The sequence below is a fragment of the Seriola lalandi genome, unplaced genomic scaffold (assembly GCF_002814215.2).
Source record: "Seriola lalandi dorsalis isolate HSWRI2012SDOR001 ecotype SW California unplaced genomic scaffold, Sedor1 jcf7180002054948, whole genome shotgun sequence".
NCBI classification, from domain to species: Eukaryota; Metazoa; Chordata; class Actinopteri; order Carangiformes; family Carangidae; genus Seriola; species Seriola lalandi.
The window spans coordinates 171664-197891 of record NW_019525499.1 but is presented as its reverse complement, the minus strand read 5'-3'; the positions used below and the strand labels follow the sequence as shown (position 1 = coordinate 197891).

General features: G+C 40.8%; 1 protein-coding gene across 1 annotated transcript; it reads right to left on the bottom strand.

Annotated features, from left to right (window-relative positions):
• Positions 1-286: 286 nt before the first annotated feature.
• On the bottom strand, positions 287-25039 carry adss2 (adenylosuccinate synthase 2). The gene is made up of 13 exons (XM_023394409.2): positions 24777-25039; positions 15304-15406; positions 12928-12996; positions 12775-12825; positions 12538-12604; positions 9400-9507; positions 7918-7999; positions 7684-7810; positions 5523-5677; positions 4593-4717; positions 4284-4381; positions 3733-3882; positions 287-3167 (listed from the first exon to the last, which is right to left on the bottom strand). Exons 1-13 carry the CDS (start codon positions 24963-24965, stop codon positions 3115-3117), a joined length of 1377 nt encoding a protein of 458 aa, XP_023250177.1. The 5' UTR covers positions 24966-25039; the 3' UTR covers positions 287-3114.
• Positions 25040-26228: the final 1189 nt, after the last annotated feature.

Here is a 26228-nt window from a genome sequence, read left to right as displayed (position 1 = left end):
TGTTTGACAACCTGTTTATTTTGCCAAAATCTTATAAACACAAGTGCAGATTTTTCAAATGTTCACCTCCTTTCCGGCACATTCTGGTGAACTTTTGTTGTTATTCCAGCTCTCTTGAATGTATGGAGGTAAAGTGTGGAGTGTGCATGTTGCTGGAACCTTTTATTTTTTTCATTTCTTGCATTGATGGGTGTGTGTGCGTGTGTGTCTGTTCTGTTGGAGCTGTGTTTGTTTTTTTACGCATCTCAAAACACCAATATTACAAACTCATGCTCTGCAGCGAAACGTTGTTCAAACCCACAGAACTTTATTTTAAATTCTAGTGGAGATCCCAAAGTTTCCAAAGACACCAAAATATCATGTCAGGGTAAATGTGATGATTGTTCAAACCTGAAAATTACTTAACTGGAAATAAAATGAGGGTTAAAAAAAAACTAAAGAGATAGCACGATATGCCTTGAGTGTTTTTTGTGCGTATGTAGCCTAAAACATTCATTAAGTCTTAATCAGATGCCAAGGTAGGAGTCTGTGAAAGGGGCTTCAGTGAAAGTTGGCAGTGTGAGCAAGTAAAGGGATAAATGTGCAATTAACACAGCAGGAGGAAAAGAAAATACAGTGTTAGGAAACAGGAGATACAGGGTCACCGATACAAAACGGATACTGTTCAGAAAAGCAGAGAGAGATGAGTGAATGATCCTGGTTCACTGTTTTCATCCCTCTTACCCACCACTAGGCGGCAGACAGGAGCAACAGCATGTGAATGAATCAGTATCTGAATGATTTACTTTGTTTATCAATGGCAGCAGCTTCGCTTCTAACAAATGCAAAACGCAAGTGCACAAATTTAAGTAAAGTTGCTGAGTTATTTTAAGTTGTTGAGACTATACCTGGGCTTTTGTTGAGTTAATACATTTTGTAAAAAAAATGTCCTGAGAGAAGTGCTTCAGACTGTACGTGAGTGCCGTGTTTAGGTCATCAGGGAAGAGATGCATTACATAAAATGTTCTATAATTGACTTTGACAAACAAGAGTGTTTATTTATTCAAAATTACATATTCATCATTCGACTAAATGCCCCCCAGCAAAATTGACTATGAAGAAGTTCTGGTATCGCGCCCCTTTCATGTCACCAGGTTTAAACTTAATTGATGTATTGTGCAATAAAAATATGTAACTTAAACTTCCAAAACAAAATCACACTCAGAGCACACCTGGCTGCACTAATGAGAAAATACAGAATATGAAGAATCTGCTGCTGAATTCAAGTCAAAACCGGAAACATTACTTTTGTGATAAATTGGTAAAACTAACGTGTGTTTGTGAGATATTTATGGCCCCAAAATTTTGTTCAGCTTCACTGAGAGTTGATAACAGTTGTATTTCTTCTGTGGCGGGTCCAATGCCACCTTCATGTCATTTAAAAGTCAGAGTAATCACTAGTTTACGCCTTGTAAACAACATTCATGGCAACAGCCAAGCGATAATTACTACTGGGAAACTTGGACTCTTCTGATAGCTATGACTCCAACTTTTTAACACGGACGTGCCTAAAACCAAACATGGACAACTCACGTCAGGTGAAGTCCAATGTTAATGTCATTAGACCCAAATTTAATGGAGTGGAGTGTTATATTGTCAATGCACTGTATTACTGTTTCAACTCTCACAAGATGAATTCTGCCACCACACAACAATCTCGATTTCACTCTACTATCCATCCCACATGGTGTGAACGTGGCATAATGAAAAATGCTACTGAGTTGCATTATGGGAAATGTAGGATCCAGCATTTAAGGGGATTGAACCCACGACCGAGTGTAAAACTATCTCGGCTTCTGTTGCTTCTGTTATGAGATATCATCATTTCTGGCAGCGTAGAACTTCTCTCACTTGGTGAAAAGAACTACACAAGTTACCCCAAATTTAGTCTATTTAAATTATGGGACTACAAGACTACAAGAACAGTAACAGTGTGTTATAACAATGGCATAATACTAGACAAAAAAAAAAAAAGTTGAAAGATTTGAAAGATATTCAGTATTTATCAAACCATGTTTTCACTTTTCTTCTTTCTGTGTAAATGCTGTAACCTTTGCCTTCCTCTGCACTACAGAACACTGTACTGAAAGGTGCTAAGTAATCAATGGTAATTATAAGATAAACAATCACAGATGCTGGCCTGATGATTTGATTTTCATTTGAAAAAGTGATAGTTATTTTTCTGGTTCATGAAAAACTCACCCGCTAAAGTTAAAGTGAGGAAAAGGAGCCTTTCCTTTTCGCAGTACGGGAAGATGTACGTCAACATTTCATCAACAGCGCTCCGTGGAAGCGATCGCTATAGCTACAAGAAATTTCAAAGCTAATTTTTTGGCAATATAAGAAGTCTCTCACATTTGTCTGATGACGAAAAAACAAACACAAAAAGACACTTTTTAAAATATTAAAGGATCCCTTTATCAAGTCAGGATGTGTTGTTGACTTGGCAGAATAAAACATAAAGCAGATAATAGTCCAAAGCATCTTAAGTGCCGAGGTTAAAACTTATTTTAACTTATTAACTGGTTTACACCGGACTGGCACAGCGCATTTAAAACACAGCATAGATTAACAAAAATACACTTGAACAAAGTTTGACCGACCAAACGTCTGTGGACAGTTCCTCCGGGCAGTGACCCCCTGTCTGCGTCTGCGTGTGTCGAGTCCATTCCCTCATGTCCTCTCTCAGACCTGAGGGCAGCTGGTGTTGCCGATTGGTGAGTTGTATGTCTGAAATAAACGGCTACGATACAAACAGGGACAAACTAAAGAGGGACTTGACTGCGGAGCTGTTATGCTAAAGTTTAAAACTGTTAAAAATCCAGATGGAGACGTTGGGAACCACTCGCACGGGGAGGTCAGTCTGATGGGAGTCCGATCCAGAACGGTCTGGTCTGTAACATGGGACAGTCTGATGACACACTGGTGTAAAGCGTTAAGAACAGACATGATGGTCGCGTCTCTGTCGGAGAGCTGAGACAGGTAGGTAGGCTGTGTGTGGGGCTGAGGGGGAGAAGGGTGCCGTTGATTTCGCTGCTGTGCATCTTCTTTGCCTGTGTCTCTTCTCCCTTCCGTCTAGAACAGCTGGATCATGGACTCCCGAGACTTGCCCACTCCGATCCATTTGACTGAGGAAACAGAGAAGCAGAGGAAAGGCGTTCAACTCTCTTCAGCGGCGGCTGTCGCAGGTCTCAGGTCTGTGTCAGTCAGTACGTGTACATGCAGTAGGGCAGTCATGGTTTACTTGTTTTAATTACGTTAATAATAGAAAACCAATCCTGGCTTTTTTTGTTTTGGTGCCTCTGAACTTCTGTTTGAAGATGGGAAAAAGTATTTAATCTGTAATGACCTGTTCAAATTCAAGACCATTCAGAGTGGTTTACTTTGTGGTCCAGCGGAGGGCGTTCCCTAAATGCCCTGTTTCTGCCCTGTTGACCTCAGTAAGATTAACTAAATAAAAATGAAGGACACTAGTGAGCAAAGCCGTGCTGATCAGATCGTCACGACGCTGAAGCATCTGAGAAGCAATGTGAGGAAATATGTTGGACTCTACACCATTAATGGCAAAACTACCAACAAATCAAGTGGCCACACATCAAAAAAATAAATGAATAAAACAGCACTGGTATATGTTATCCAAAAGGTCTCAGAGCTATCAATCCATCAAATAATCTATCAATCAAAGTATCGTACCAGGCACTCCCACGTGCTCCTCAATGAAGCGGACATATTTCTGCGCGTTCTCAGGCAGCTCCGCGAAGCTTCTAGCAGCCGAGGTGTCGCTTTTCCAGCCGGGCAGCGTCTCATACTGGACCTCAACACGCTGCAGTACCTCCTGATTGGCTGGCACAGAATCAATAAGAAGAGGGGTGGGGGGGTGGGAGGGTTGATATCACACTATTAGCTTTACAGGAGACTGCAATCAGACGGCTGTGACAACAGATCAATATGTTTCTGCCTTAAAATGGAGCTCTCTATAAATAATCACACAGACTGGAGCGAGAGGAGAAGGTGGAAACCGGCCAAACGGAGGTCAGACAATATCCACTGAAGAGATGCATCATCTCCCCTCTTTTTCTTTTTTTTTTTTTACTGCCAGTATCAGTTTAGTTTCTGATTTCAAAGGTCAGTGACAGTGTGAAAATGGAGAATAGGAAAGAAGACAAAACAGCCTCATGATTATTCTCTTGCTTTGAGCGTTAACACTTACACAAGCAGAAGAACTCATTCACACATCAGCTCACCTGGGAAGTGAGGTATAGTTTGGTTGTCGACTTTGTAGCCTACGCCCACTCTGATCTCTGGGAACACGTCAAGTATGTCAAGTTTGGTGAGCGCTAAACTGAAAGAGAACAGGAACAGTTTTCAACAGCTGAGACGGGTCACAGATTTTTTAGCTCTCTCCTTCTTTCTTTCAAAATGAAGATAGAAGTTGCAAAAGAGTGGCAATATATAATTTATAACATATAAAAAAAGGATATTCAAAAGAAACTTACAATGTTTACTGCAAAAATACAACAACAAACAAACAGTAAAAACACTTCGAAACTCACGCGGTGAAGCCATTGATCATGTGTGCATATTTGATGAGCACCAGGTCCAGCCAACCACATCGTCTCTTCCTGCCTGTGGTCACGCCCACCTCCTTCCCCCGAGTCTGCAGCAGCTCCCCGATATCCTGCAGACAACAAGTGCAGATTGTTCGTCAGTCTCAGTCCTTGGAGGAGTTTTCTGTAAACGTTTGAAGGAGCAAACCGGCAACAGATGCCAAAAATATTCAGCCATTAAACATCAGCCTCTGTGTTCAGGCCTCAGTTCCAGTCAGGAGCAGGTGTCACAGACAGATTTATTGAGCATAACAAATTAAGTTTACTGTGGCTGGTTGTTGGAGGCAGTGGATCGCAACCTCCTCTGAGTGGCGCTGTTTGAAAACGAAACTACTCAACAAGTCATCACACCATGTTCCTAGCATGAAGACAGTGTGAACCTCACATGGACTTGTTGACAGTATGAGGTGTGGCTGAACAAATGTTCTTGATTTCTCAACTCGAGCTGCAACAATTAGTCAATTAATCGTTTAGTTTATTGACAGGAAGTTAATTGACAACTATTTTGAAAATCAAATCGTCGTTTTGGTCTTTTTTTTTTTTTAAGCAGAAATACCGAAGATTTGCTTCTCAAATGTGAGAGCTGTAAACTTTTCTGTGTCATACATGACAGAAAACTGAATACCTTTGGATTCTGAATTGTTGATTGGACAAAAAAAGACGTTACCTTGGCCTGTGTGAAGTAATAGTGGGCATTTTAGACTATTTTCTGTATTATATAGACTAAACAGTGAATCAATTAATGGAGAAAATTTTTAACATGACATTATTTTCCACTGAATCCACATCATATGTTCGGTATTTTAAAAACAGGATTTAAGGGTCTTCATTTTAATGTTTAGATGGGTGTAAGTTACTGTGTGTGTATCTTCTTACATTGCTCTGCTCTGAGGGGAACGCTCCAATGCCCACTCTGGTGGTGTACGCCTTGACGACGCCGTAAACTTTGCCGACATTCTGAGGCGGCATGCCAAGACCCGTGCACACCCCGCCCACCGTGCAGTTGGACGATGTCACAAACGGGTACGTCCCTGCAATGACACGGAGAGGGAAGACCGGTCATACCTTTCCTTTTATTAGACACCGCTCGAACAAACATGCAACTGAAAAAAAGAGGAAAAGTGGGAAGATTTGTCTGGAGCAGAGGTTTTCAAAGCTTCACACTGTGGACCCCGCAGAAATCGAGACAACCGCCTCCGACACCCCGTCTGACCCCCATCTCTCCATGTCGATGGGACTTTTACAGCTTCAGTAAAGTAAAAAAAACATGACAGCTACAGCGGGTCAGATCTTTGTTTTTCTTGCATAGAATCAATGTCATTTTAAAAACCACCTTAACTGCCTCCATGAGCTGTGTGAGCGGTCAAATCAGCAGTCCAATTACATGATACCTAACTTCCTGTTGTTTGCCAACACCTGCATGCACCTGTCTCTCTCACCTCACTTAGTATCTTCTCCTCAGCCCGTCCCCTCCAACTCTCTCCATCAGTTTGAAAACTTTTGGTCGAGAGGAAGGAAGCTCATTTATAATCCACTCAGCTTATTCATCTTTTTTAAATATATTTAATTTCTTTTCACCTGGAGCGGTGTGGGCTTGGCAAGGTGTGGGGTGGTGGTGATGAGTTGTTCCCACACATCAGATATGTTTGTTTGAGCACTTGTCATTATATAGTTGGTCAACTGGTCCAGCTTCTTCCTTCAATCGTTCCACAATACACCTGATTAGACAAATACCTTTGGATACACTCACTGGTTCAAAACCTGCACCTTCACACAATGAAGTGAAATACCTCGCTGTGAATCTGTGACTGAGCTCGTCTCGCGTAAAATGATAATTGAGCTGCCTGAAAAGAAAGGACACTGCCCATCTGACAGAACAATTCGCTCCGAGAAGGTGAAAGCAATTTTAAACTGGTACGCCTTCTGTCTGCTCATACCAGAAGGTGTCCCTGAGGTGATAACCACTTACAGGCTGTCATGAACACTAAATCACCTCTGCCTCAGCTATTCAAACCATGGTGAGCTTTAAAAGTGTGTTTCAACCACTGTAATAAAAAGCAAAAAAAAAAGGAGTGAGTTTCCACACTTAGAAGCTGGAAGCTGCCCACATGCAGATCATCCCAGAGACTGTTGTGTAATCAAAGAAGAACGGGGTTCGATCTCTGCAGCAGCCAGCGTGTCCATCAGCGGCCATGTCTCTTGTCAAAGTGCTCTGTAGCTAAACATCGATGCCCTACATGCTCCTAAACTCCAAATAAGTCCTGATTAAGAGTGATGATACTGATAACGTTAAGGATTTCTAATCAAGAATAGATATAGTCAGTCAGTAAGAGAGATGAACTGTCAGTGTGCAGGACACCAGCAGAGTTATTACATAGCATATAGCATGGTGCTTTGATAATAACCGGTAATGAACCTCGACTGTAATTTAATCTGCTCTGTGCTGTCACTGCGTTCAGTAATGACAGTCCTGGACTGTTACAGTGACACACTACAACGTGTAAAAGATTAGTAAATTTAGTCTGGTGTGTTATTATCTGAGAGGAAAAACACAGCTGTCATGCTTCCATATTTCTGGATTTAATGATGGCTCTGTAATTCTGACTGACTGACTGACTGACTGACTGACTGACTGACTGACTGACTGCTGATAAAGGGTGCCTTCGTGCTCATGCACAGTCAGGTGGCATTGAGTGGTTTCAACTTGTGAGCGTGCACATCAAGCCCAGATGCCAGAGCACGTCAGTAGCAGTTAGCAAACTTACCATCATTCCTAGTCTGAGCTCCAAGCAGGCTTTTGTAAAGAGCATCAGAAAGCTTAAGTGTTTGAGGGTAACATCACAGGGTCACTGTAGATGCACTGAACAGCGCTTTGCAGGTAGAAATGACATTTATTCTCAGGTTAGCAAAGAGATGTTGGCTTAGTATGAGAAGGATAAACTGCAAAATATCCGGAACCAAACATGTTAAGTAGTAAGGCGTGCTTAATTCTGGTACACATGCGCCCTCTCACGTGCACACACAGCGATGTACTGACCAAAGTCTATGTCCAGCAGCGCTGCGTTGGCTCCCTCCACCAGGATCTTGTTAGGAGGACCATGAAGAGCCTCGTACATGTAGTGCACACCGTCTCTCACCATGGGCTTGATCCGCTCCACATAGTCCTAAAAATCATACAAACATTACTGCAAAGAGACTATTATGATGTTGAATGACAAATATATATATATACATATATGTGAGAAATATTTTTCTGTTACATTTTTCTTACCTTTAATTTGATCAGCTCTCCCTCTATGTCAATCTCCAGAGTGGGGTACATAGCTTTGTACTGCTGGGCCAAGACTTTATACCTGTAACAGGTGACATTGATCAGTCCTCTCACTGTTATTTACTGCACCAGCTGGGCTGTTATGATATCATTCTACATCATGTTGCAATGAGATTATAAACACAGGAGGCACACAAACAACATCTCGTGCCATTTCTTAGAGATTCACTGGCCCATATCAACCACAAGTGCCAGGAATTAAACCCTGGAACAAATTGGCCCTTATTTACTACTGCAAGGTGGTGTTTGGTTTGAGAAGTCAGTCAAGTTCCATCCTGGTATTTCCTAAGGAAACAGAAAGCTCTTCCCCTGGAGCAGACAGGCCTGCGATGTGGAAGAGGTGAGTAGTGTTATTCAACAAGTTTCTTAGTAAACTGCACAGTCCAAGTCACTGTGTAGTGTACGTGCATCTAAGAGTGAGTTTTGTCTTTATCATCAGTTTTGGTGTTTTGACATTTTAAGGACTGACTGAACTATTAATGTAGATAATAAAAGGTGTTTCCAGTGCTGCTCTCGCCTCAATGTCTGCACCTCTTTCTTTGCTGTGTATTACAGTCTCCACGCCTGATAGGAACTTTACTCATGCTGTGAAGATGTTTAGGTTATAGTTGGTTCAAGTTCTTTTCTCTGTGTAAGAAATGTTTAGCAGCTGGTTTATGGTGCAGTTTTAATTGCCACTGCCACACACGTGCCTCCTTTGGTCTACAGGTTTTCCATTGTTTCCTTTAGCAGCACATAACACAGGAGAGTATGCTGATTGGTGGCATTTCATCAGTAAATGTACTGAACCATAATTTACTCAAGTCTCATCTCTGACCGGATGCCTGTGGTGATTCACCTGTTTTGAATCAGATGGCCTTACATAGTGGAATAATTCACAGCAGTCATTCATTTGAATGAGGCCAGTCTGGCGACGCAGCGGGGATGCCAGAGCGGAGGGCTCCGGCAAAAAAACAAAACAAAAACAAAACAAAAAACACACACAGGTCTGCAACATGACATTATCTGGTAAGACTTTGAGTATTACAAAGTGTTGCTCAGTGTGTTGGCATCTGATAAACCTTTAAATTCACCAATCTGTTACACAAACTGGAACTTCTTGGCTCGTATTTCGTAGGGCTGTTTTCGGTCTGAACACCTCAGAGCTAAGAGCTGAGTTCTTCTGGACAAAATGCCGGTAAAGTTCCTGAGTTCAAAGAAAAGTTCCTTTGCTTAAAACAGGCAATAAAACTTGAGATAGGAATGTGAAGGTCGAAATTCAGGCACAGCTTCTGCGTTCCTCTGTTCAAGGAAAAGTTTCACTGATCGAAAGGGGCATGGTAAGACATATAAAAAAAAATTACATTATACACAGACTTTAATTAATCAGATGCAGATTTCATTAGAACTCCCGACATATAATCTTGTGCTACTGGAACAGACCTTTCAGAGAACTGAGTGAAGTCAGCCAGCAGGTCACATATCCTGAGACCGCTACGCGCAGCCTTGGCCGAGTACACCGGACCAATCCCCTTCTTCGTTGTCCCGAGACTGCGCAGGGAAAAAACAAAAATAGACTAGCATCAGCATGTGATCTCAATCTACAACACATCTTTTTACAGTTTCAAGGTTCATCACGTCATCCACCTTAATTATTGTGAAACTTTTGAACACCTCCAGATGACAGTAATTACCCAGGAGTTTTAACTTGAAGGAAAAGCAGAGTCTTACAGAACCAAAAAGCTCATGTAAGTGTTGTGGAGCTGTGATTTGACTGTAAGAGGTTACAGCAGGCATTACATCCACCTTCTCACATCACCGAAATGGGTGCATATTATATTAAATTACTGTTAAACTGGACAGAGCTGTTAACTGAGCAGTGTGTGCAAACAAGTGACAAAGAAACTTATCTGAAGAGCCGGATGCTGATACTCAACACTGTCACTGTCACCTTTTCTTTATGGCCTTGACACTAAAAGTCTTCACACTGATATATCACTTGAAACTCAGTCGACTTTTTATGGACACAGTATTGTCCCTTCATGTAACAGAGACGGACTACTCAAATAACACGCTAGAGTAGTTAACCATTTACATATGACACAGTCAACGTGCACCTCCTGTAACTCGGCCTATTCAAAGGAAGCCTGGCGCAGCAAAATATGCTCAACCCCACATGCAAACTACAGAATGTAAAAAGTCCTGCATTCAGATATTGACTTTAGTATAAGTTAAGGGAACCTACATTGTATTCTGTAAGCAGCTGTGTGTGTTTTTCATGTAGAGTACAACTTTCAGATAAATGTAGTAAAGAACAATCATTTCCTCTGACGTGTAGTGGAACAGAAGTATGAAGAAGAATGAAATAGAAACTGCATCATACTTCAAACATCATTACACTTTGTCACAGAAGGAATGGATCCACAGACACAAATATACACATATGAAATATAATATACAGAGTGTCTTTAAAATGAACATACATGATTTCCTTTCAGAAATGACACTGATCTCAGGGCAGAGATGGAATCAATTGATTATGTCTTTAATAATAATATAACTTATAAAATGAACATATTGTCCATCAGACTTGAGTGTATGTGTTATGTTTCTACTATAAGAATGGGTGCTATGAATGACCTGAGTGATGCATCAACTGACATGAGCTGGTTTCAATTGTTCTGTGAGTGTGACCAATTATTTTTGAGTTTTGAACCTTTTTGTAAATGGTACATTCAAGTTTGAACATTAAAGTCAGCGCTTGCAAAATGATCATTTTTAAATCTGCACACTCTGATTTTCAAGTTTGTACAGTGAATTTTATCATTTGTATTTACATCACACTAAACACTGAAGCGTTCCTCGGTAAATGCTCATTTCATTTGGTTCTGTAAAACCCATTTATCTTCTGGTGAGCAGCTTTTTTTTCACAGTTTATAAAATAAAACCTTCACGTCGGAACTCAACGCACAAACTTGTAAAATAGAGTTTACAGGAAGACACCAAAAATATTTACACTTTAATTACGCCCGAAAGCTGTTAACCGGTACAGAGTTAGCAGGTACAAGCTTTAATGTACAAGTTTACAAAACTAAGATCACTACATTTTCAAGCACTGATATTATATTCCATAAATCTGGACTCCAGTGTGACTAAACTCTGCTCTGATTTCCAGCAGCAGGACTGCAAATCCCCCAGCCTGTGGAGCAATCTGCTGAAAGCTTATAATGACTCTGCCATTAAGGCACCCTGGGGAAAATGCATTCTCTCTGTGTCTCTAACACACGCATGCACACACACACACACACACACGCAGACGCACACATACACAGTACCTGGCTGGGTGTTTGGGGCTTTGGTTGCTGAGCTGGTAAAGACAACCCAGCTTTGAACAGGGATACACTCGGTCTCTCTTGAGCTTAATATTCTGAACGCTCCTCAGACTCGGCTTAACATTCCTCACATATGGTAACGGTTCACTGCCTGAGCGAATAATGTACCGGAACAAAATTTTGCTTTGAAATGGTGTGGAATACAACAGAATATAGAGTATACCTGGATTTACTACTGGAAACACTTGTGTCTTTGTGAAGAGGCTAAAAATCTAGTTGATTTTGTTCATAACCTCCATCTGCTCGAGGGCTGATACACTCTGTTTGCCCTCTGACCTCTCTGAGGACGCCTCCAGGCAGAGCAGTGTTCAGATTACATGCTTGTGTGTCACTGTGGAAAGACATTCATGTACAGTGGGGTCCAAAAGTCTCAGAGACCGGCCACCAGAGGACTTAGGTTGTTTACTGGATTTGTTTTGAACCAATAACGGAATCATACAGTAAAGTGTAAAAGGTGCAGAACTTAACTCAGATTAGCATTTTTCAAACCTGCTGAAACAAGCTGATATTGTGAGTTGATATAGTGAACTTTTTTTGCAAACTGTTGTTTATTTACACATCCAACCGCTACAGAGCAACATTATCATTCATTTGGAGTTGTGCTTCCGTTCACCTGGTGAAAGCAAGTCCAATATTCACTCTCCTTTTACCTCTTAATCATTATATTAAGAGTTTTTTTAACTCTTAATTATATTCAACAACAAGTTGCTAAGCTGAAATGACAATTATTGCATTTGCATACAACCTTTATTATATGTTAATTGTCCAGCTTTAGTGTATAATATATGGCACAGTGCTGTTGTAACATGGCCTCTGTGACTGTAAGTAGTAACATCACAGCATGAACGCTTTAATAATGCAAAATCAAAGCAGAGCAACGGAAGAAATGATCTAATTTCTTCATCCATGACCTGCTTCATTCTTTGGAGTTTTGTTCACAAACACAAACTAAATATTTGATCATTATCAAAAGGTGTTTGCACATCATTGGAAGTTGAAGAGGGCGTTGGAGGTGACTCACATGAATCAAGATCCAGGAAAATGACTCAACCCTTCTTTTCCCCAGAAAGATGCAACAACTGATCTGATCTCTGTGTGTGTGTGTGTGTGTGTGTGTGTGTGTGTGTGTGTGTGTGTGTGTGTGTGTGTGTGTGTGTTGCAGCCATTTTTAAAGCAACAGGTTTCTTACTTCTTGCCTGCTTGCTCTTGCCTCTGCTGTTCCTGAACGCCATCAACCGCTTGGTGGAAGTCAAACACTGCGGAGGAGGGAGAGAGGGGACACACACTCTCACACACCTCAGAGAAAGCAGGGCTCACACATCCACGCGCACACACATTTTTGCATGCGTCCATTCAAACATTCACACACAGATTTAAAAAAAAAAAAAAAAAAAAAAAGTCCAGGGGTGGATCTGGGAGCACTTACCAATATGTGCTCTGTCTGAGATGATCAACCTCTTCTCCCAGCCCTTTAGACCTACACACACACAAATACACTTTAAGTCTCCGTGCTGCACCTGAAAGCACAGTCATATGATGTTTTATGAAGTGTGTGTTTAAAAAACTGCACATCACTCACTTTTTCCTTTGCGCTCATTCTTTTCTGCCTCTTCAAACAGGCCGGGAAGGTGGATCACGACACCATTGCCTGAGGTAAAAAATAAATAAAACTGAAGAACACTGATCATAAATAATACTCAATAATTGAACATAATTTACACAGCTTTCTGGTTTGTAACCCCCTAACAACATCTACTTAAGAGCTCTCCTCAAGGATTATAGACGTGCATCAATGAGCTGTGAGCAGTTCCACCAAAGAAATAGTCTTTATATTCTTTATATCCTGTTGGGCCAATCAGTCTCTACATAATCTTCATATTTTAGACATTAATCGTTTGTATATAAAATCTTACAAAGTAACCAGTAACTATCGCTGTCGGATAAATGAAGTGGAGTAAAAGGTTTTAGCTGGAAACTGAGTTTATTCTTGTCCAATTTGTAGTTATATTCATTTTTTTCAATTAATTGATTAGTCGATTGATATAAAAATAATTGGCAACTATTTAGATAATTGTTTCAGCGACCTTTCAAGCAAAAATACTGAAAATTGCCAAATATTCTCTGGAATAAGAGGATTTGCTGTTTTTCTTTGTCTTATATCCTTGTAAACTGAGCATATCTGTGGTTCGGACATTTGATTGATGCATTATTTCTCTATCTTTTGATGTGTCAGAGATTAAGAGAGACTCAATCAAAAAAGTACTCGGCAGATTAATCAATAACGAAAATAATCATAAGTCAGTGGAATTTCCATAATAAAACTATGATGCCATTTTGTGACTTTTTAGTAACGATGTGTCAAAACGAGACAGAAAAAGGCTTCTGTCCTTTGTTCCAACTCTCACACTGTCGCTCGGGCGCTGTAACTCTGCTGGACAGATCCGAGCCGTTCATGAGAGTATTCACACAGCTGGCATAATTATCTTTTTAATTGGGTTGCATTTAGTGGAGGAGGTGTGGTAATTACTTTGATCAAATTAAATTAAATTAAGAAATGTGGAAAAAGACTTTAAAGAAAAAAAACCCAACAACAAACCCTGTGTCAATGGCACTGTAGGAGTGAATGTGGGAGATACAGATATAAGAGCAGAGCACAGCGCTGGAGGACATGAATGTGCTTTTACACACCGGGAGAGGAGTGATGGTGTAATAAACAGAAACACGTTTGCCCTCTGGCTCAATAAATTAACATGAATGCAAATGATCAACGTTTGTCTGTTCTTCTGTCTAACTGAAAAACATATTTATCAATAGGACTACCAAGTAATATGAATTATACTAAATGCTTACCTGTTGCTGCAAAAGCAATCTAGATTTTCTTTGCTAAATGACAAAAGATGTCTAAATGACTGACTGCAGGTCAGGGTTTGTATCACGTTATCTTTCTATTCCTTCGTGGCACTTGTCCATATTAGCAAAATAAAACATAAAACTTAAAATAAAAAGTGAATCTGAAACCAGTGCACTGACTTGAGAGAGTTCTTTGGCACAGCAGTGCTTTGAGCTAAATGCTCACGTCAGCATGCTAACACGTTAACAGTGATGATGCTAACATACTGATGCTAAGCAGGTATAACGTTTAAATAGAAGACGATTACCGCAATCCACAGTGGATTACCACCAGGTGTGGGATGCACCATATATATATATGTATATATACAAGAGTGGATCTGACACATGTGCTTGAGAAAGACTAGGTGTGGTTGAAGTGTTGGTAATAAAAACATTGGCGCTTAGTGTGCCGCCATGTTTTCCTCAGTATGTGTCGCCGCCAGCACCTTTTGTGTGCAGACGTTTAATTAGTGTGTTTGTAATATTTGTCCTATTTCTCTCTTCAAATAGATTAATAAGTAAAAATAAAACTATGAAAATAATAATGCAAAGTACAAAAAACACCATTGATCCAAGTGCAGGTCACATTTGATGCACTCTGCTGCACATCCGTGTTTGAGCCTGAAGAGGAACATTAATGTGCCACATCTCAAAGACGAAAAAGCAGAAACATGATTAAGTATCGACGGATCATACGGCTATAGAGTGCATGCAGATGTGTGGAGGGATAGAAGCCAGAAAGAAAGAGTAAGGCACCATTAGCTAATGAAGTTACTGCAGATGAGTGGATGTGGCGTAGCCTGCAGTCTGGCTCTGAGTCAAGCTGATCACACTCACTGTAGCAGCCGCCAAAATGGAGGCTGTAAGAGAGATGACGAGCGCCAAGCTAAAAGAAATCTCGATCAGTTCATCAAGGAAATAGGAAGGAAAGATGGCCTTGGAACAGTGTATCAATGTGTGTGTGTGTGTGTGTGTGTGTGTGTGTGTGTGTGTGTGTGGATCTAACAAATGCGAGAGTGAATTGAAGTGTTTCTGCGTGCTTGCATCCGTGCGCATTACACACCAATGAAGGCAGTGACCTTGGGGTTGATGATGCCGCTGGGGAGGAGGTGAAAGTCGTACTCCACCGAGTCGACCACCACCGTGTGTCCTGCGTTGTTGCCGCCCTGCAGAGGTGAGACAGAGAGCGATGAGAAGAGACAAACACACACAGGAACGCAGAGAGGCGTGAGACCAATGTGGGCTCTGCAACTTTGTTTGGCGGAGCTGCACGACAGGCTGAATAGTTTGGCGAGTAGCAACAAGCAGATATACAAACCTCTGGCTACTGTCTGTTAGTTGTGTATGTCTGCTGCTCGGTGCTGTTGCTTAGGGACTCCTGCTCACTGTGCACTCTCATCGCAAGTAAAGGTCCTGCTCAAGTGTAAACTAACTATCAACTGTTGTCAGCAGAGGAAAAGTCAAAGTGAAAAGTGAAAAATCACTTTAGTAATCTTTTAAGTTAAAATGCTGAGTTCCACAACTGGTTCCAGATTATCAAACCCTTTGTCACGCATGATAATAAACTGAATGTCTTTTTTGGTTGAACAAAAGAAGACATCTGAAGACGTCACCTTGAGCTGGGAAAATTATATTTTTAGCAATTTTCATGTTTTTATAGACAAAACCATTAATGGATTCATTGAGTGAACAACTGGAAGATTAATCAATGATGAAACTAAGTGTTAGTTGCAGCCAAAGTCCTTATGGCGTCTCTGTTACAGCCCACATCATGAATTTATTCCAGTGTTTCTCCAGGACGATCACATTTTCATGCTTCTTAATTAGGGGAGTCAAGCACAAAGTTTGAGTCAATGTAATACCATTTCTGTGTAATAACCAGCCAAACAACTGCACAGGCTTCACATTAGTTTAGTTTCAACAGGAGAACATGTGCGCTGCTCACTGGGAACAAAGTTTTCAAACAGGCAAAGACTAAGGGACTGTATTTAACTCCGACAATATGTGTTTACTGGGTGCTAATGGGGATGCTGCATACAGGCCTGCGCATGATTTAGCACAGCTGACAGTGACAGATAAAAATGCAAAAGTGGGGCCTAGAGAGGGAATGAGTTCTCAGATGAGCGCCCTGCTTTGTTCCTGTTGACGTTCTGCTTTAGGTTTCAGAGTCACAGAGTTTACACTCTGCAGCTCAGGAACATTCAAACATCCAGATGGAAAAGAGGATGATATGGAAAACTGAGATGAGAAAGGAAAGGACAGATGGGCGAAGGAAAGTATTTCAAGTATAATTTTTTTTTGTTGCTATGATGATAACGCAGCAGCAGATCCACTCATGCCTCAGCAGCTTGCGTCACTGCTCACTACCTGAGGTGCCAATTCAACAAGTCTGTCCTGTGACCAGGATGCGTTCCTAATGCTGTAGCCTGAGGATATAAATCAAGCCTAGCATGTGCTTCGACCACAAGGGGGTTATTCCTGGACACAGCAGTACCCTGAAGGTGGAGAGGGGGGAACAGATGGGGGGGTTGGTGGGTGGGGGGCAGATGCCTATCCTTTTTAGATATTTTTACGATCCATCCCATCCCCCACAGAAACTAACTCCAGCTCTCATACAGTCCCATGATCGGCCTCTTATTCCCATCACGAGAAACTCAACTTCTGATACTCAATCGCCTGCTCTTGTACTGTGGCTTGTGCACTGCTATGGCAGCAATGACAATCCACTGCGTTGATGGGATTGCAATAAGTGGGCAGAGATACCGCACCGAAGGGTCTGGTATGAAATCTGAATGACAGGCTGATGAAAGTTTATCTAGTAGATCTTAAAGGATCAAGACGTGCTACCTGATCTGGACCTGTGACCCTTCTCCTGCCCAGGGATCAACATGGGTCTGACATTGGTATGAAAGGGAAGACATGGTTTACAGTTGTGGCTGAAAATATCCCAGTCATTAGAATTACTTAACTAATTAGCTGATCCAGAGAAAATCATTAATAATCATTACCCTCGGCTCTGTGGAGCTTCATTGCGGCGTTCAGCACGTTGTTTTGGTTTCACAGCTCGTCACGTCACTTGCTCTGGTTCCCTCTCACACACCTCTCAAGTGCTGTTGATGTTTAGAGTGAAAAAGCTCTGTAACCCTGCTCAGCAGCGCACAGCAGACAGACACAGTTAGCAACCAGCAGGTGAGACAGCAGCTAAAGACACAGAAATTCTCCTCAGCCGTTAGTGGAAACCAAAACAGAGACGGTAGGAGACTAACATTCAACAGGTGGCCAGAAACATGGAGTGAACGATGATGATGCTGGGTGTTTAAACAGGCAACTGGTGTGGTGATGAAAACATGAAAATAAGGTGATGATAAGTCGGATGTTGTGATTACAGATTGCTTCCGCTGTCCCTGAGACAAAGTAAAAATACCATACGAGGGTTACTATAGTGATTTAATATTGTCCTTTGAACACCTTTGTGCTTATTGATCATCAGACAGGAGAGACACAAGACATTTCCACATGTCACAGTAGGAAAAGCACAGGTGTAAATAATAAAATGAATGATGGCTGAACTCCATTTAGCCGCTCTTGGTACTGGACGTACTGGCTCGTCGTCACGGCGCGCTGCGGCACTAGAATAGAACGGAGACCTCTTTAATGACATTAGCAACACCTGTGCTTCTCCTAATATGACGAGTCCAAATGTCTGCTGTGAAAACAAAAGGCCCATTAAACAACGTGACAACCTCACTCTGAGCTTTGAGAGCTTGTGATGGCCAGTGAATACTAATGTTTAATAAATAGATTAATACGTGATGAACCAATTGTTAGTTGCAGCCCCAGGTAGTTTAATAACGGGATGTTATATGATTACTTGTAATAACCTGTAGTTAATAATGGTGATTACTTGCAGATTTAAACTGTAACTCATACTTAAAAGCTTTTTTATTTAGTCTTATTTTAAAATAAATTGCATGTTTTATTGACTGTTACTCTATGGTTTGATCTTTTTTTTAAGTAACTCTTGTGGTTGATTTTTGTTTTGTCCCTTGTGTTCTCTATTGTTTCTTTTCAGCTTGTTCTTGTGAATGTTTTATTTCCTTTGGGAAAACTGGATTGTATCTTGATATAACACATTTGCATCCAAAAAGGGAAACCAATAATTATTTTAATTATAAATGTAATTTCCTGATCTTGATTAATTGCTTTATCCGTAAAATGTCACAAATCAGTGTATCACAAAGAAAAGCATAAATTCCTCACATTTGTTTGGTGTTTTTGCTCAACAGGAAAAGAAATGGTTTAATAAACTAATCATTGCAGCTCTATTCACCATGTAGATGTACAACTACAATTCATTACAGACCTTTCTTTCTAGACTGAATGTCTGTTCATTATCCGGTATCAAACACATGTTTTGTGTATAACACTGTGTCTCTGAGCAGCAGGGCTCCATGGTGAAAACAGAAACCGCCTCCTCAATAGGTTCAAGGTCTCAAGTTCAAGCCCTGATGTACGGTGGCAACCACAACCTCTTTACTCCAAAAGAAACTGAAGCGTCTTTTGTGTTTTCTCTGTCATTTCTGGTAGGTTGAGCTATACCCAGTGTTTCCCACACCGTTGCTTTATTTATTTTGAGGGGCGGCAAACCCCCCAAAAAATCCAAAAATATAAGAAAATTTAAACAATTTATCTACATTATTTACCTAATATATAAGCACTTGTTTCATGAGTTCAGTGTGAGTGTCTCCTGCATTTTGCTGTCATTTACAGTGACGTTTCTCTCCTCTCCTCCTGCTTTCTGTTTCACTGTGTGTGTGTGTGTGTGTGTGTGTGTGTGTGTGTGTGTGTGTGTGTGTGTGTGTGTGTCTTAGCCCTCCCCGCACACAGAGGAGAGACATGTTGAAAACTCCTTATGTTAAGTGCAGTGAAAGCTTTCCAGCAAGTGTTAGAATCCCTCTAAAACCCAAGATGGACAGATGTCGACTTCAAGCGTCTGAAAGTCAGGCCAAAATATCAGCGCTCTGCTACTGACGGCAGGGAAGCTTGTGCTGAGACCACCAGCAGCTTTTACAGATAATTAACTGTTAGCGTATTGCATCGTACTTATTCTGCCTAAATAACATAATATATCCTCGACTCGCTTGTCAGTACAGTTACAGTCAGTGCACTTGAAACACGTGTCAGATTTTCACCAAGATATTATATAAGTAGTTTGCCTCAAAGGTTTAAAACTGCCTTTTCAGAAGTAACGCTTACCCCCTTAGCCCTAACCCCCAGAATTCATCCTATGTTTAAAAAATAAATATCAGTCAATATATCGGATTTTTAAACCCTCAAATACTGAAAATCATAATCAGTATTGGCCGGGCTCTGTATCTGCACACTATTAAGTCTTGAAGCATCTTATGAACGCAATATGTATTTACAAAAATGTCCGGTGAAGGGGCGAACACTGCAACAACCAAGCCTTGGTTTTAGCAAACATCTCCATAGTAACCCGAGTCCAGTGCCCTGAATGTGTGTGTGGTATAAGTGACTCCAAGAAACCGTATATCATAATCACACAACATGTCCAATAAAGTGTCTCCTGGCAGGCAAATACAAAAAACTGACTAAACCCACAGTGTAAACATGACAGGCCTCCTCACACAGCTACTCCTACAGGCAAGATATAACTTGATGAGCTTGTTTCACAGCGTTCCCGTCTACTTCAGCTGTTCTTCCTGCAGCTTTCAACAAGTTCGATTCAAGACCTTGTTAAGAGCATTATAAATTAAATTTAAGAGCCATTTCTCGTTAAAAAAAAAAAAAGTATGAATGATATGAAGGAAAAGTGGAGTCCCAGAATTACTTGCCAAGTAAATGAATTTATTCACATTCAACATGAACATTTAAGTGTTTGCGTGTGTGTGCATGTTTGCTAGTAGCTTTTTATGGCGGCTGTATGGTTTTTTGACTTCCCATGCGACTCTAACGCCTTTACACCCAAAGTTTCTGCAACAGAGCACTGCTCTCCAGCCAGATCTTGTTGAACATGCACTTCCCCATGTTAGATGAAAGTAGAATTAACAGAAATAATTTTCACTTGTCAGTATTTTTTTGATTAGAGGAGACGCCACATCAGCCCACACACCATATCATAGGGCCAACAGACACAGACATTTCCATCCCCAAATGCCAAATGCCAAAGATAATTTAAAACTGTCTCCTTTACGTAGCTTGTTCACCAAAGCTGATTATTTTTTACATTCATTTATTATTTTGACTCTTAAAATGTCAGAGCATATTAAAAAATACCCATTATACTTTTCCGGAGCTGAAGGCAACATATTCAAATTGCTGTTTTTTTATCCAGCCAACACAAAAATATTCAATTTACTAACAGATATATGATAAAAAACACACTCGAGAAGCTAGAGCTTGAGAATCTTTGCTTAGAAAACCAATTTCTTTTAATCAAATAATTGATTCACCTCTAAAACATTCATTAATCTATCAATAGTAGAGACTGCTGTAACTAACTATGATACTTTTTCAATGCAATAGATTTATTTTAAAAATGATAAATTAATGACAGAGGATAGAAATTTAGAAATGTGTAATTTAAACAAATCTTGTTTATTTTAGGGAACAAACGGCCCATCTCCTTTTACATTTTTGAACATAGTGAAGCATGATATGGATATATGATATTTCTCTATAATGACTATTGACGATCCTGCCATCAGTCTGCTGAGATGTGTTTGCAGCTACACCCCTCGTTCCACTGAAACCCCAGCTCTGTGACTTCGAGGATCTTAGAGGTCTGGACTGTAAGGAACACCGAGCGAGACTGCTGGCAAAGCCTATTTTATAAAAAGATCAACACTATCAGCACTTCACCGCTCACTCTCGCAGCAACAAGCCCCCAACTAACGTACACACACACACACACACACACACACTATAATGTATGGAGGGGACGCTGTGCAGGACCACAGGGTATTTTTAAATGTCTCCTGCCTTAAACTGTGGAAACAAGGAAGCTCTGAGGCCCAGGAAAATCTCGGTTATGTCAACTTGTTATTAACAGAGAAAAATAATAGTCCTCTGAACTCCACAGACTGAGAACAAGCAGGTGGACGATTAGAAAGACTGGATGTGTAATTAAGGCAGAGGATAATGAAGGTGATCTTAAAGAGGGCAGAAACTTCGATTAACCAATCTGATCTGTGAAACGTCAAAAATAAGTTAAAAAAACTTCTCAGAGCCCAAAGTGACAGCTTTTAATTGCTTTCTTTGTCTGACCAACACTCCTACCTGCAGATGTAAAAACCTAAAGACATTTCATTTATTCACAGAGTCACTAATCGTTACGGCTCTAGTCTCTTCAGACTGTCTGGAGATGGCCTCGCTCAGATTCCTGCTTTTGTTGACTCCTTTGATCAAAGAGCTTCTGATTTACATAGTAAATCTAAACTGTATTTTATTTAGGCTGTTCACAATTAGAAATTTGATATTTGAGAAGTTTGGCATTTTGGTTTATTAAGACTAAAGGTCAACAGTCATGTCAGGAGCTCTGTGACGCTGCGCTGCACAGCAGAGATTTACAGACCTGAGTCGACTGACAGACATTAATCTCCAGCTATTTTGACAAACAATTATACGCCATTGATTAATTGTAAATGGTAAGTTTTGAAAAAAAAAAAAAGCCAAAACTGCTGGTCAAGGTATGGATATCACAAAGGTTAATCAATCTGTCGCACAACTACAATGTAACTCTGACAAAAACATAAAACATATGAAGTAAACTTCGATAGATGCCATTTCTCTAGCGAGTTTCCAACCTTATCTGCTATAACCGATATTTTACAATAACAATGTATTAAATGACACACAGAGAATCATCCACTGAATATGCAGCTCCTCTCAGTTTTGTGGTGAGTTTCCGCTCGTTGTTTACCTCTCCAAATAACTTCACTGTTTTGGTTAACTCTCACAGCTCTCAGAGTCGCTGTTGCTGATTTCAGCTAAAAAGACAGACACAGTCAGAGACCAGCTGGTGAACATAGTGGAGCATTAAGCAGGTAAAGAGCCAGATACTTCCCTTAGGAGTTGGTGGAGACCAAAATAGAGTTACAAAGGAGAGAAAATATCGAGCTTGCATTCATCATGTGACCAGAAACACGACTCCAAATGAATGATAATGTTTCTCTGTAACTGCTGGATGTGCAAATAAACAACTATTGCAGATAAATTAAATTTGATTTTCATACCATGCTGAAATGAATAGAAACCAATGCTTTCTTGTTGACCCGAACTGTAATGTGAATGCAGTAACATTAAGTATTGACAACCTAATGTGCGGTAGAGAGGTCGCCAAAACATTGCAGTCGCCTGCTTTGCTTCAGCACAGATCAGTTTGTTTCCCCAGTCGGGAGAGTCTGTCACTACAGTACACGCACAAACTCTTCAGCAGGCAGCGTCAATAGAAACTACTGAGAGAAGTCTAGGCAACAAAAATAAGAAGTAAGAACACACGGTCAAAGTGACCTCAGCTGAGTTGTTCACAAATGTTTCGTTGCCCAGACATTAACAACTGCCAAAACGTGAGGTTACCATCATTTTAAGTCCAGACAGGTTGAATGAATACACTGTAAACAGTTTTACATCAATTACCAAATATGACCAGTCTTCTACAAGCTGGCTGGACTTCAGCTTTCTTGGAGTAGATGTGGTTTAAGTATGTGGCTCTAGGCCATCACAGCAGATGCTTTTTAAACATTTTAGGCAGTCCACCCTATACTGCTTTCACTCACTGTCTCACCTTTTCCTGTTCAGGGGGGATGGAGACAGGAATCTTCTCAGTACACTGTGGGAAAAGAGTGGAGAGAGCCACAAGTCCGAGACAACAACTCGTGCTGTTTCAGAGCCTCCAATCCAACCGTTTTTCACGAGGAAACCAAAGTGCAAATTCAACACGAAGCGCCAGGGGTTGAACCACCAAGGCCAGATGAAGAGTTAGTGGAGGGGTCACATGGATATTTATGAAAATCACAACTTGATAAGATAAAATCGTCATGTGTGCTGAAACACTGAAGGTGAATAACAACTCGCCATCAGATGGACATTCACCTACACATCTCTTGATACATATTGCATGTGCCTTACATCCTGGTGTCAGATTGCATTGGCAAGAAGCAACAACTGCTTGTGCACTCTGAAATAGTCAAGTGTATGTTATCAACACGTACCGTATGTACTATGTTGTCATGCTTTGCAACATGCCCCCTCCCATCCTGTTTGAAATGATAAGGTGGTGTATGTATGGGCCCTCCAAAGCAGGTCATTGTGTATGGTGTACATATATGGGTACGTCCAAGTGCAGCCTGCAGGATCAGGAAACACGACTGGTCAATAATTGGCCGAGCTGAACAGAAGTGGTTGCCACTGACAAACTCAAGCTGGACAATATATTACTCCAAATGTGGTGACATTTTGGTGTGATATTTAAAATAATGTGGAAGTGGACTCCGGGGAAAAATAACAATATTTATTGATGTGGATGTAGAGGACAAGCACAGGCATTCACTAGTTATTTAATTCAGCTACAATATATTTTCAAATTTAATTTAATACATCCCACTCTGATAAGGCACAATTAATTAAAGCTTTATATGCTGTAATTAATGGATTTTTAATGGTTAAAACAGCTTTTACTAATACTTTATAGATGAGTTATAAGCCAGAGCAACTGTTGGGTTGCCAGGTTGTGGAAAATCCTTCTTCAGCACAAAAGTGATGCAACAGAGCCTATTCAAATAACAGAACAGGATTTTTTAATGCTTTATAAACCAGTTATAAGCCATGAATGAGAATAACTTCTGGGTTGCAAAGTTGTATCAAAAATAAAAAGCTTTCGTAAAGAGATTATCAACCATTAATTGCAGTTTATAAACCCTTAAATAAACGGTGCCTTATCAGCGGTGGCAACCTGCACTGGAGCTAATGCAGCCTCTGGCTACTGCAATAACCACAAACCCAGATGGTACAGGATAATATCAATATGACAGTGATTAATTAAACTTATCATGTAAGGAACAGCTCAGCCACAGTGAATAAAAAGCCAACCTGCTGCCAACATTGGTCGAGTCCATCTTTTTGCTAGCGAGGTTAACTGATTTAACGCGCTAATGGTGGCCAGAGAAGCCGGGTCTGAAGTGATGCACCTGGTCACTTCAGTTAGAAAAAGGTACCTTCAGTTACCTTGTCATGTGCACACGACAGGAGACGATTCAACGCAGTTTTTTAGGTGTGAAGAGCTAAGCAGCTAGCAGGAATTCAAGGTGACATTAGCAAAAACACTGGGAACAACACACCGACTGTAGATTTTGGTTAGCTAGCAGACTTGTCATTAGCTATCTGGGTCTAACACCTAAACTTCACACCGGGGAGACGCGGCGTTTTTTAACTGGACGTTACCTGCAGGATTTCCGGTAACTAGCTTAACCGGGGACGGACGCATAACAAGTGAACGCAGCACGAGTGCTAACCAACCTGACATCTGCACACCATATCCGCGTCTTGTGCCAACAGATCCACAACTTTTCCTTTTCCCTCGTCGCCCCATTGAGCGCCGAGCACCACGGTCACTTTGTTGCCGACGTCCGGTCGAGGTGCCCGTTTCGTTGGGCTGCCGCTGCCGTTCGGGGCCCCGGCGGCTTCCTGACTCCCACTTTCCGACATTTCAGCTGGGTCCCTGACTGACTACACTTGTGCGCCCTTTCGCACGGTGCTGCGATGCTGCACCAACGACAGCTGAGAGGACTGAGGACGCTGAAGTTGGTTTATGGTTCGACAGTTAAGGGAAACAAATGACAACACAGAGTGACCAGTTCTTCCGTTTCTGGTTCTTCCACTTCTTGTTGTGAAAGGGTGTCACACATCCCAGCAAGTACAAAAAGGGCAATTTCACAGTTTCCCCTAGTCCAGACCACATTGGACCAGGTCTAGAACAAAAACTACCTGGCCAAGATTAATCCAGAAATGCTAAACACTGTTTAAAACACAGTTTTTTCAATTTTATTTGTGAAAATAAACTATTTTCCCCATCCAGACTGTACCACATCAAAAACCACTAAACATAAATTTGTCAAACCTAGACTAGATTAACACAGAATGGCTAAGAACTGTTTAAAACACTATTTAGATTTGAGAAATCTTTATTTTAGTGGTGTGGATGGAGAACACACAGTGAAAGCCGCTGTTGCAGTACTTTCATAAATAAAATAAAAGTTTCACAGATCTAAAGGTGGGTTTCAAACAGTAATTAGGTTTTAATTAGGATGTCTAACACCCTGTCACAACAATAAGTGGATCATAAAACAGAGAATCGGTTTCTCTCTTGTAATTCAAGTTTCTTAACGTTCCCTTTAACTGTCGAATGGTAAACAGACTTCAGAGTGACTGAAGGCGCTTACTCCAAGGCAACGTTAGACGCGAGGAAATACCTCGCGCATGCGTACAAGTGTCTAATATTACTGTCCCCAAATATGAACAGAAAACCCCCCCTGAAAAACTTGAGCACCCGCAGGTTAATTAGAATGAGATAAAATGATAAATTCACCACATATGTAATCAATACTGTAATTTTGTGCAGCCGATAGGTTTCTGGAATCAGATAGCAGGTGAATCATCTTGGTCGCTTCTACGATCTCTGAAGACACTCCCACCACTGTGGAGGAGTGCCACAGACAATGACTGTAACATCCAGTATGACATCCAGGGGCCCCAAAAGTCTCAGGTTTACTCCAAATCATTTGTGTCTACATCATTTGATTAAACAAATCTTTTTTTATTTTATTTTTTTTTTATGAATTTGCACCACTGAGGTACAATATCAGCTGTGACGGGCCATCTAGCTTGAATAAGTCTATTTATTGATTTAGTTTATACAATTTATTATATATTTGATTTATATCATGCTGATTTGTTGTTAAATAGTGTTCT